Raw genomic sequence first — 11969 nt, 5'->3', positions numbered from 1 at the left:
GTTAAGCCTTGGTTCGGACCTGTACATACAGTCCGTCTAGGCTTTCCTTTCCCCAGTGTCCATCTGATCCATAAGAACCTCTCGACCATGTCGAATTCGACCACCAGTGATGATCAGTCGATCGAAAAAGTCGGCGACGCTGCTGTGCATCTCGAGTCGGGATCAAGTCGCCGCGATCCTTCAATCACAGGCAAGCGATGGATGTACCGGCCATTGAAGATCTGGTTCCTGGAACTGCCGTACATCGCATCCCCCGAAGCCCAGTTGCTCCTCGTCTCCTTTGTCTGCTTCCTGTGTCCCGGCATGTTCAATGCGATCAGTGGCCTGGGAGGAGCCGGTCAGTTGGATCCGCATGACGTTAACAACGCCAATACAGCCCTATACAGCGCCTTCGCCGTGGTTGGTTTCTTCGCTGGCTCGATCGCCAACCGTATCGGCCTCAAGCTATGCCTCTCCTTTGGTGGCTTTGGCTACTTTCTTTACGTCGCCTCCCTCCTTTCCTACAATCACAACAGAAATGCGGGCTTCCTGATTTTCTCTGGCGCCTTGCTTGGGGTTTGCGGTGGTCTCTTGTGGTGTGCCCAAGGCGCCGTCATGATGAGTTACCCACATGAGCATGAAAAGGGCAGATTCATCGCCCTCTTTTGGGTGATCTTTAACCTTGGTGGAGTCATTGGGGCTTTGGTAAGGACGCCCAAGTCCTTACAGACTGAAGATCAGGTATTGACAGCAGACAGATTCCACTTCTTCAGAACCTTCACTCCAATTCTGGCAAAGTAAACGATGGTACCTATATCGCCTTTATGGTCCTCATGGCGCTTGGCTTTGTTCTCGCATGGGCTCTCCTCGACACAAAATATATCAAGCGTCAGGACGGCTCCCGTGTCATTGTGATGAAACATCCCACATGGCAGTCTGAGTTCAAGGGCCTGCTGCAGACTCTCCGCACCGACTACTACATTGTTCTCTTCTTCCCCATGTTCCTGGCCAGCAACTGGTTCTACCCATATCACTTCAACAGTGTCAACGGCGCCTACTTCAACATCCGCACCCGGTCTCTCAACAGTCTTCTGTACTGGCTCATGCAGATGGTAGGCGCGTTCGTCTTTGGAAGGATTCTTGACTTCAAGGGCTTCTCCCGCTCAATACGCGCAAGGGTTATTTTCGCTCTGCTCTTTGCTATCACCATGGGAACCTGGGGAGGTGGCTATGTTTTCCAGAGGACCTACACCCGGGCCACGGTCACCCCAACGATGGACTTTACCGATAGCGGCTACATCGGGCCCATGTTCCTGTACATGTTCTATGGGTTCTACGATGCTGCTTTCCAGACCTGTGCTTATTGGTAGGTTCTCACCACTTTTTTTTTTGTTCTTATATGTTGTCTGACCAAAACAAAACAGGTTCATGGGTTCTCTCACTAACAACAGTCGCAAACTGGCCAATTTCGCCGGATTCTACAAGGGAATCCAATCTGCAGGTGCCGCAGGAATGTGGCGGTAAGACATCCCACATTCCTTATCACAACCCTAATCGAGATTTGCTAACGGGTCTAGACTGGACGCTGAAAACACAGCATTCATGGTCGAGTTCGCCTCGTGCTGGGGTATCCTAGCCGGCAGCCTTCTGATCGCGTCTCCTGTCATCTTCTTCCGGATCAAAGACTCGGTCGACGTGGAAGAAGACCTCAAGTTCTCCGACGAGACCGCCCAGGATGTCGTCGGCGAGACCGCGACAGCCACTGAGACTCACGGGCTTCCGCCGAGTGATAGCATCACTGAGATCCAGTCATAATCTTAACAAATCTTTCTTTTCTAATTCTCAGTCTTATCTAACCATGCTTTTATCTGGTAGCTTTTCCTCACTGACAGTTCTGTACGTACAATACCCAGATCGTCAAGCAAACGACGGCGATCTAACCCTGTTGGTGAGAAATATATCTACATCAGATCAGAATCGATATGCTCCTAGAAGTAGTACCATAAAGTTCACTCGAGATTCCATATGACCCGTAAGTTTAGTTTGAAAGTAGGCAATCAAGGAATCATTATTATCCAATTCTAGAATCTATGTACATGATTCAAGTTGGTGGTCATGAGAAAAAAAAAAAGGAAAGAAGGAAAAAAAATCTCACTACCGCCCGACGCCATATGTACACCCTTTTTTCCGGCCGTCCAAAATCATCATGATACAGAATATGCAAAAGACTCCACCATGCAGTCCGACTGCACGGCGAACAAAAAGCCGTCAAATCAAAGTTCCGAACCTGAACTCCACGGATCAGAATGCTAGCTCTTTCTCAACTTCGGCAATGAGAGCCATGGATTTCTCCGCGGATGGATGGTTAGTGCTGGTGCTAGTTTTAGATAGACCATGGAAATCTAGGGTCTTGTCAGCGTCGAGGCCTAGATCGACGCCGATGTCAAAGCCATACGCGGTAGCGGTAGCGGCTGGCTTCTCAAGAGATGACGACGATGACGAAGATGCATCTAGAGTAGGGTCGAGGTTGAGGCCGTCGTCGGCGGCGAAGAAATCGGCCCCTGCGTCGTCAAAGTTGATCAGGGCGTCGAAATCGTTCTGGGTGACCTCTGCGTCGTTGGCGAGGTCCATCAGCTCTGTCAGGCTGAGGTGGTCCGGGTTCACCATATTCTGCATGGTGAATGTGTCCGGCATGTAGTTCGGGTTGATGTTCTGCGTGCTGCCGTTCTCACTGCTGTCCGAGTCTGGCGGGGTGGAGGCGAACGGCAGGCCGCGCTCGAGATCACCGCCGATGAATCTCGGGGCGGTCCTTGCGCTCGGCGGCTTCGGATAGGTTAGATCAGGCAATTTCTGGGCAAGAGACTCGGGCGGCGGGGTCAAGGTGTGCATGCGAAGGGTGCCGTCGCTGACGGTGTTGCTGCTGCTGCTGCTGCTGTTGCTGTTGCCGTTCAACCGCTGCACCTCCTGAGGAGCTACAGTCAGCTGGATGCCTGCCTTGCGGATGGCGGCTTCCAGGAAGGATGTTGCAAAGTCCGCCGAGGCGTAGATCTCACGCAACCGTTGCAGGATCCGCATGCACTGGTAGAATCGTTGCAGACTGGTCATCCGCACGTTGGGGTCGCTGGACTTGATATCCAGCAGGTGAATGATGACCGCGGGGAGCAGGACCGTCACGCCGGTGGTCGGGAAGAACCGGGTCAGGTCCAGCACGTGTAGGTCTTGGGCGATATTGGTGATCTCAATGGCGGCAAACCGCACCTTACCCCGGGACAGTTCCTGTAGCTCTGCATCCGTGGAGGGGTAGGGTGAGGCGGGCAGGACCTGAGGGCGATGCAAGGCGCTGGAGGTGGTGAGATAGATCATCTTGAGGAGCGCGCGATGGGAATGCAAAACTTCTTGCGCCTCGGGCAGCTTCCTCGTCATCGAGGGCGAGTATTGAATCTCCGCGGGGAGGTTTGCCAGCCAACTCTCGAGCTCTTGATCACAGCGCCTCACCTCAAAGGTTTCGGCGGCCGATTTCTTCGGGACAAGCATCATGGTTGTCTCCATCGTGCCGCCAAACTTGTGACTGAGTACCGAGTACTGGGCCGACAGGACATGGCTAACGCACAGGCACAGCTTGGCCTTCTCGATGAACATGAGAGCCAGCTCCCGTTGGTGGTTCACGTTTTGAAGGATCTCCGAATCGCCGACCATGCTCACTATCTCAGGAGGGAACGGGTGGAATTCGAAATCATCCAGCGTCAACATTGGTACGTCGCAGTCATCGTCTTTGACGCGCATCGGGCGCCTCATTCCCAGGGCAATCAACCGGTCACGGGTGTAGGTGCTCCACCAGATACGCTTCCACATCCGCTGGCGCCGCAGGTCCATACGAGAATTTCCCGGGTCGCGATGAAGTCCGATGGTGTGGGCCAGCGACAGACTGACGCCCATCCAATGCCAAGTGTCCTTCTGGTCATCCGGGGTTTCGTACCAGTAGGTCATCAGCAGTAGCGACTGGACCAGGGAGATCCGGTCGACTTCATAGTCAAAATCGTAGAGCAGCCTTGCTCGTTGGAAAAACACTTTCCGGGCGGCCTTGCGGTTGGGATAACCGGCTGCTAGGAGGTGCTTGAGGTCAATGAATGCTGTCCCGGCAAACATGACGGCCTGGAATAGCAGCAGACTCATGCGATGGATGCCGTCATTCCGGGCGATGGTTTGTAGAAACTCTTCCAGATCCAAGAGAGGCATATATGTGTGGACATAGTGGATGTAGCTCTTCAGTAGTTCATTCCGCAGCGTCAGGTCCGGGACGGTTAGAGCTCCTTTGGTGGCCAGATAGTCAATATCTTCCTTTTGTAGACGGGGGGGAAGGCCTCTGATGTAGTCCGGGAGAAATCCACTCGCGGGAGAGAACGAAGGTTCCAGTAACTGGCGAATCTGCGCAGTCATGTTTTGCATGGGAAGGGTTTCAGGCACGGCTGGGTTAGGAGCCATTCGTCTGCGATACCGATCCTCCGCGCCGATACGATTGACTTGTTTTTGATCTATGGTGCACAGTTTGAGATTAGCACCACTCCAAGGCATCACACACAGCAAATCCCGGGCGGGATACGAACAAAGCAGATGGGGCATATGATGCCCGGCATCCAAGTCTACCGAACGTTGTGAGGGCGATTCAGGAATGCCCTCCAACAGACCGTGAGTCTCACTCGGTCTTCTAAAGTGCACATGCGGTTCGTCGGGCGCCTCGATCGGCGAATCCGCGGAGTTGTTGGTATTTTCTACATCAACGCGCGATTTCCTGTGCGAGAGAGAAAGAGAGAGAGCAAGGAGTCAACTTGACTGTAACATCAAAGGGGGGGAAAAAAGAGTAGAGTCAATGACAGGATGGTAAGAGCAGACGAACTTTCTTCTCTTGCTTTCCGTCACCACACATTCCACCTGGTCTAACCGGCAGTTGGTGCAAGGAGAACCATTTTCGACCACATCACAACGAACCTTGCGTGCTCGGCAGCAGCAGCAGGCCTTTGACGCACGTCTTTTCACAGGCCGAGAATTGGCCGAGAGACCAGCGGTGGACGCCTTACGCTTGCTCTGAGAATCAGAATCGGCGGTGGTGGCCGTGGCTGTCGCTGTAGTAGTCGCCATGTTGAACCAGGAATTGAATCATTTATCGTCAAAATATTGTGGGCGAGAGAACCAAAAAAAAAGACGACGACAGGACAGCGATTCCAAAGAGCGGAGAGGTTCCAGTTGTTTTTGTTCTTTTCTTTTTTTTTTCGGCTTATCTCTTGTCCGCGGGTGATCGATTCAGCAGCCCGTATTCCAGAAAAGACAAGCAACAACAATCTTCGGGAAAACAATCCACTGGGATCGGCCTCAAAAAGACGAGAGAAGCAGCGGAGCGTGTGCGGGTAAGCGGCGGTCTGGATGTTTAAGTAGGAGACGCTCTGGATGCGAGACACCCCAAGTTTCCACCACGCAGGGGTTTGCCATTCGCCATGGTTGCCTCCCCCAGACGGAAAGGACTCGTTGTGGGGTTCCCTTGACGCGGAACGTGACGGTGATTGATGAGGGAGCGTGGGGGGAAAAGAACCGGGGCAAGGTCAGAGGTGGGGCCTACAGGCGGAACTAAGCCGTGCTCAGCAAAGCGCGCGCCCCCCACCACGAGAGGCATTTCCCCATCGAGCAGGAGCCCACTGTCTGCACGGCTGACCAATCAGTGGGGGCTTGTTGGAGATTTCGGACCGATCACGTTACCAAGCGTGTAGCCGCTAGAGCCCAATGCGGGAAAACTCGGAGGGGCCTTTCACGCGGCATTTCGCCTCCAATGACGTTGTTTTCCGGCTGAGTCAAAATTTGGCATCCGGAAAATTCTCCGCCAGGCCCGCCGGTTCAAGACTCAGCCATCGGGAGTTTTACTCGATAGTAGTGATATTTATGGGGAGCGCCATTTGTGGGAGATTCATCAGGGAGTTTACTCCGTATATCCATTGTTTGCTGAATCCACCCCTCCCAAGGCGATCGATCATGGTTGCTTCGAGGGTTGCTGTTATCACGGGGTAATATTACAGCGAGATGCCGTTGTCGGTTCCGCAGGCCTATAGAGTGCGCAGTATTCCGTACCAGTACTTGGCCTCCCTTCTATCCGTTGAGTCACCAGGCCCAACGGCGATCAAGCTGCTTCCTTTGCCATGAGGCCTAGCCGATCAGGCTACCCGAAAGGGGACCAGGGGCCGGACTCCGTAAGTGATGTACTCCGTATGCTCCGTAAATGATCTTCCAACAGTTGAGTTTCCTGTTCGCTTCCTTGATTGGGACCGCACTCGGCCCTGTGTGGGGAGAGACCCGGCATTACGGAGCATCGTTTATCGAATAAGATGGACGGTATTCTTCACTCACGAAATGGTGGCTACTCTGCCATGATTGGGCTCCAAACCTCAAACACGCGGTGGCCTATGAGAAAGAACTTAGGGGTTAGAAAGTGCCGGTCAACGGAAGTTCTGGAGTTTACATTGCAGGATAGCGAGCGTGGAAAGCAAGAATAACACCGCAGTCAGACCCTTTAGCGTCTGGCTTGTGCTGCTGCAGCTGACGCAACAATCCCTGGACTCGCTGGTATTATTCATAATCCATAGGGCCTAGGCTTCCCTGACTGTGCTTGAGCATCATTATTAGTTGGTTATTAGCGAGCATCCCTTGTCGCCGTTCGACAAGGGCGATAGTCGGAGGAAATCACGATCGGCTAAGCACGGGTGTCAAAGTACAAACAACCAAGTAGTTATTAGTACTAGTTGCTAGTAGCAAGGTTTGAGATAGAGACACACAGCGTGTAACACGGTAGACAACCCCCGTACACGCCCCCCCCTGGAGTGTTGAACAGTCTGGTGAAGTCTTGGAGGTTCTCAACTTCCCCCTCGTCCTTGCCATGTGACGAGGAAAAACGAGCAAGGTCACGAGGCTCCATCCTTCTGTTTTGGGATGGGCTTTGTCAGCCGCTCTTCCCGATCTGGACATTCGCCGCGTCCAGCCATTTCCAGCATCCACTTTCTCCATTCCGCACCGCCACCAAAACTCGCCTGTGCGTTTGGCATCAGGCATGGTATCCTGCATCTGACATGTGTGTCCCCTGCTGCTCTATTACATATGCTGACGAGCGATGATTTGACGTAACTAATGGAAATGTAGCTAGGTAAGTGGAAAGTACTCCTTGGCACTTGGCTAGATGGCCGTTGATAACTCAGTACAATCTATAGCCTAGTTAGAGGCCGCCGCTGTCGATTTCAGGAGAAAGCTGCTCATAGCTACCTAATACCTGTCTTGGCTTGCTAGTGGGCTCCCAAGGTCCACAGGGGGTGTATCACTATCAGTGTCTCGCTGTCCAGTGTCTACTACCGAGTGTCGATGATCTGGGAAGCTGGAACACATCCGAGGCTCGTGCCGATGATCTGCGTTTGAGACTATCCTCCTGATAGTTGTATTATTATTATTATGACGAGTGAATAAGCGTGTATGTCATATGGAGCGCTGGGTCCAAGTCAATCCCCACTGGCAGAGATGAATGACAATCACAGGAAACCCCCGCCAGTGGAATATATATCCGACTATTCGTTCTCCCACTTGACCAGTCATATCCTGGTGGCTAATCCTCAGACCTCGGTCTCTCGAGACGTAATTACTGACGAGTTATACTAATTGAATAAGATGAAGATTATAATCATCGGTGCAGGAATCAGCGGCTGCGCTGTATATCTCCTGCTGAAGAAGCATCTTCCGGCGGAGGACCACCACTCGTATATAATTTATGAAGCGTACGATACCTCACAAAAGTCCTTTCAAGAGCGGACTGCGGAGGACACCCACTCGGCCACTTTGGTGGTTGGAGGAGGCATTGGCCTGGCGCCCAATGGCCTGAATGTACTGAGACGTCTGGATGAGGACCTATTCCACGATGTCGTTCGTTCAGGATACCCGTATTCGCGCTTTAAGCTCAAGAGCTCGTTCGGTTGGACGCTGCAAGAAATTGATGCCAGAGGCGGCGATGCCGATCATCCAATTGAATCGGTATCCATGAGCCGACACGCTCTATGGTCATGCCTGAAAAACCGGGTTCCTACTGACGCATTCATCTGCAAGAAAGTCAAATGGGTGACTGTCAATCCCAATGGGAGACATGTCGTCCATTTCGCAGATGACAGCCCGCCAGAAGAAGCTGACCTAGTGATCGGGGCGGATGGCCTGAAGAGCGTCGTCAAGAAGGCGTTATTCTGTTCTGACCCCAGTTCAGAAGATCCATACCCGCCTCATTACGAGTGAGCCACCTCTTCTTCATAATAGATCAGATTACTCAAAAAGCAAACCAGGGGTCTCGTCGGCGTGGGCGGGTTTTTCCCTGTAGCCGAAGACATGAGAAGGACCATTACCCCCAAGTGCATGACCATCGCGTTTGGCGGCCAGGGTTTCTTTGGCTACAGCTACTCCAGCCCGACGGGGGCGAACTACTACTTGTCGTCCCCGCCGCCATCCCCCGATGCTCTACTATGGTGGTCCACGTATTTCACACCCACATGCCCGGACCACAAGAGCATTGATTCGGACTCGGTGACGGCCCAGCTGCGCGCCCGGCACGCCTCCTGGCCCGACCCCGTCGTGCAGCGCATCATCGGCTCCGCACGCGTCGAATCAATGTACCCGATCTGGACGACGCCCGAGCTCCCCGTCTGGGACCGCGAGGGAGTCATCCTCCTCGGCGACGCGGCGCACGCCTTACCCCCGAACTCGGGCCAGGGTTCCTCGCAGGCCCTCGAGGATGCAGAGGCTCTCGCCTTGTTTCTTGCCCATCATTTACGTGCGGCATATCAGCAACCCCAACAGCAACAGCCGCAGACCGATAGTGCCGAACAACGCGGAATATCAGAGAGAGAAGCTGTAAAGCTAGCTACGAAGCAATATACCGATCTGCGCTTTCCTCGCGTCCACGCCGTTGGTCAGGAAGCCAAGCGGATGAAACAGAGGGAAGCGGGGATCGGCCTCCTCACGGAACTGATCATCTCCTTTTTTATCTGGGTCATGGGTACGTCTTCCTTTTATGTCCATTCCCCATCTAACCAAATCCAGGTCTCTTTTCATCGGGCCCTCAAAAGCAACTATACAATTATAACATTGCCGAAGAAGTGGAGAGCGTGCTTTCGAAATAGTTCAATGTACCAGTTTAACTAGCAATGTACCAGCAATGGGAAACCATTGCTTAGATATGGATAAGTACACATATTGCATAAAGGTCATGATTCGTAACCGACGCCCATAACCAACCAACCCTTCACCCTACCCAGTAACCCTTGCCCTACCCAGTAACCCAGCATCAACATCAACATGAAACATGAAACATCAAGCGTCAGAATCCACCATCATATGCATGAATAGATCAAGGGATGTCAATCAATTGCCATTCCCCCTTCCCATCCGCTCGATAGACCCCATGATCCCGCTCCGGCCAGGCGTGAACACCGCAATGCCCGACCGACCCCCACTGTTGCCGCGTGAATGTCCCCCAGCCGGGGCGCCGAAGCGGGAAAGCTTCTTCTCGGTGGGACCACTGCCGGTGCCGTTACCGCTTCCGACACTGCTCGTAGAACTAGTGCTGGGGGGGCGGATCCCGCGGGCGTAGCCGCGTACAGCTTCGGGCCCTGGCGATGTTCGTGCATCCTCGGCGGTGGGATGGGGGGATTCGGATCCTCGCTGCTGCTGCTGCTGCTGCTGCTGCGGGAGGTATTGATGCTGTGGGGGCGGCGGAGGTACCTGTTGCTGCTGCAGCTGTGGTTGCTGTGGCTGCTGCATCGCCAGCCATTCATCGACGGCAGCAACCAGCTCTCCCTTTTCGGCGCGCTCGATCTTCAGCTCGGACCGGAGTTGCTCGCTGTCATTCTTCAGCGCGATCATCTCCTGCTCTAGACCCTTGATCTGGGCTTGCAGGACGTGCTTCTCCGTCTCATGCTCCTCATGGAGATGAGCCATCATCATACTGGTGTCGTTGTTGTCGGTCTTGTTGGTACTGCTAGACTGCTGGGCAACCTCGAGATCTGCCTTGAGACGGTCAATCTCGGCCGCCGCCTCCTTCCACTTCTTCTCAGCTTCCCGCACGCGCTTCTCCCACCGTGCTTCGTAGCTTTTCTTCAGCGCGGCTACTTTGGTTTCGTGTTTGCCCTTGTACAGCGTATGGAGCTCACGGGCGACCTTTTCGACAGCTTCTTGGATCTCTGCTGCAGTATCTTCGGCAGACTTGGACGACTCTGTTGTTGATTCAGAAGCGGAGGTAGAGGAGGAAGAAGAAGAAGCCGTGGCGGCCGACTTGCGGGCGGCTGCCAACTGACTCTCCAGCTCCACCACGCGACCCTCCAGCTCTTCCCTGGCCTTGTCCGCCTCATCGGCTCGGATAGCGAGTCGGTCTCGCTCCTGCTCGTTGGACTCGATTTCAGCCTTGACGTTGCGGAGCACGGTTTCCATCTCCTGCCCTCTCCGCTCCCACTCGGCCTGCTCCATCTCCAGGGTCTCCTTGCGGGCTGCCTCGTTTCTCACCTCCTCAAGCGCTTCTCCGACACGGCGCTCCGCATCAGCCACAGCTTGCTTGAGACTTGCCACCTCGGCCTCCTTGCCGCTTAGCGTTGCCTTGAGGGAGGAAATTTCAGAGAGAAAGCCCGATTTGAGAGACTCCAGCTCGCGAGGGGTGACAGAGGGGATGGAACGCGGGGTTGGAACAGGCGGAATATCAAAGTCTAGCAGGGACAGCTTGGATGGCGAGCGGTTCGGGTCGAGAACCGGTCTCATGGGCGTGCGCCGCGGGGAGTAGCGATTACTCTGCATGCTGTACCGGGGCCGGGGAGTAAAGCTCATATCGCCCGTCAGATCGAGCAGGTTGAGCGATTCCCGTTGGACACTCGAATCCCGGATCGGTCTCTTCCGGGGTGTAGGGGAACCCAGCGGCGTATTGCTCTCAAACAATTCACGGCTGCGGGATTGCCTGCCGGCAGTCTGGGGAGTCATAGATGTGATATCTTCGACAGGGCTGATGGGACGCTCGCGCACGGATTTTGCTGGAGAATCGTGGCCCCCTCGCAGGTTTGCAAAGAGCGTCATGTCGACATTCGGCACCGCAGAAAAGGTACTGAGGCAGGTGTCGTCCATGCTCGTTTCACACACCTCACGAGGATCAATATCCAACATCGCATCATTCCCGCAGTTCGAGTCGCCGTTATCCTTGGTTTCGCCCGCATCGCCGTGCAGCACCGTACTCATTCCCTCGTTATGTTGTTCTTCCACCATGCTATTTGCCAACAGTCCTTCCTGGACCTCGATCCTCTGAGCGTTATCATCCTCAATCTGAGTGTCGGGTTCAACGTCCAGTTGCACCTCAGCAGCAGTGTGGATAACATTGGCCTCCTCAGATTCCTCCTCATGCCGACTCATGCTTCTCTTGAACCGCCCCGCGTCCAGCCCTTCCTCCGGCTCCTCCTCCTCGGGAATGGAATCGTACGATCGTTTCCGCGACGTATCTAGACCAGGAACAGCCAGAGATTTCCTCCTATAGTTCATCTTGTTCTGTAGATCGACCGTGTCGTCGCGTCCGTCAAACTGGAATGGCGAGCTGGGGGCTTCGTACACGGACTCCTCCTCGTCCTGGAAGACCTGGCCATCGTTCTCGTACTGTGGTGGTTGATGATCGTTTTCTGCATGGTTCATGAACTGCTTCGAAGGACTCGTAAAGATATTCTCCGTCTGGTTCTGGTTCTCGCTCTCCTCCGCGCCCTGGACGCTCTTCCGTCCAGTGAAACAAGGCGACGAGAAATCGCGCCTGTTCTGTCGTGAGGCCGAGAGGGGCGAAAGATATGACATCTTTGATGGGGTTCAATCCGACTCACAGCACATCAATGTCAAAGTGGAGGATATGATTGAAGAGGTTCTCCGTCAAGTGAGGTTCCAGTTATATTATTATTGCATCCGACGAT

At 54.0% G+C, this 11969-nt stretch overlaps 4 protein-coding genes across 4 annotated transcripts; 2 read left to right on the top strand and 2 right to left on the bottom strand.

The window, feature by feature from the left end:
- Nucleotides 1-87: 87 nt before the first annotated feature.
- On the top strand, nt 88-1794 carry ASPZODRAFT_142919 (hypothetical protein; the record flags this gene model as incomplete). Its single annotated transcript, XM_022724899.1, has 4 exons — nt 88-720; nt 753-1345; nt 1404-1499; nt 1557-1794. 4 exons carry the CDS (start codon nt 88-90, stop codon nt 1792-1794), a joined length of 1560 nt encoding a protein of 519 aa, XP_022580814.1.
- A 236-nt stretch (nt 1795-2030) lies between these two features.
- ASPZODRAFT_133335 (hypothetical protein) lies at nt 2031-5357 on the bottom strand. The gene is made up of 3 exons (XM_022723248.1): nt 4874-5357; nt 4584-4768; nt 2031-4511 (listed from the first exon to the last, which is right to left on the bottom strand). The coding sequence occupies exons 1-3, from the start codon at nt 5113-5115 to the stop codon at nt 2281-2283; spliced, it is 2658 nt and encodes an 885-aa protein (XP_022580813.1). The 5' UTR covers nt 5116-5357; the 3' UTR covers nt 2031-2280.
- Nucleotides 5358-7671: 2314 nt separating this feature from the next.
- ASPZODRAFT_152483 (hypothetical protein) lies at nt 7672-9164 on the top strand (the record flags this gene model as incomplete). The annotated part of the gene is made up of 4 exons (XM_022725859.1): nt 7672-8279; nt 8331-8820; nt 8848-9040; nt 9085-9164. The coding sequence occupies 4 exons, from the start codon at nt 7672-7674 to the stop codon at nt 9162-9164; spliced, it is 1371 nt and encodes a 456-aa protein (XP_022580812.1).
- Nucleotides 9165-9405: 241 nt separating this feature from the next.
- ASPZODRAFT_67218 (hypothetical protein) lies at nt 9406-11856 on the bottom strand (the record flags this gene model as incomplete). Its single annotated transcript, XM_022729438.1, has 2 exons — nt 9406-9720; nt 9766-11856. The coding sequence occupies 2 exons, from the start codon at nt 11854-11856 to the stop codon at nt 9406-9408; spliced, it is 2406 nt and encodes an 801-aa protein (XP_022580811.1).
- Between the last annotated feature and the right edge of the window lie 113 nt (nt 11857-11969).

Source organism: Penicilliopsis zonata (assembly GCF_001890105.1).
Source record: "Penicilliopsis zonata CBS 506.65 unplaced genomic scaffold ASPZOscaffold_8, whole genome shotgun sequence".
Taxonomy (NCBI): Eukaryota; Fungi; Ascomycota; class Eurotiomycetes; order Eurotiales; family Aspergillaceae; genus Penicilliopsis; species Penicilliopsis zonata.
Note: the sequence above shows the minus strand (reverse complement) of the source record. Positions and strands in the feature narration are given on the sequence as shown.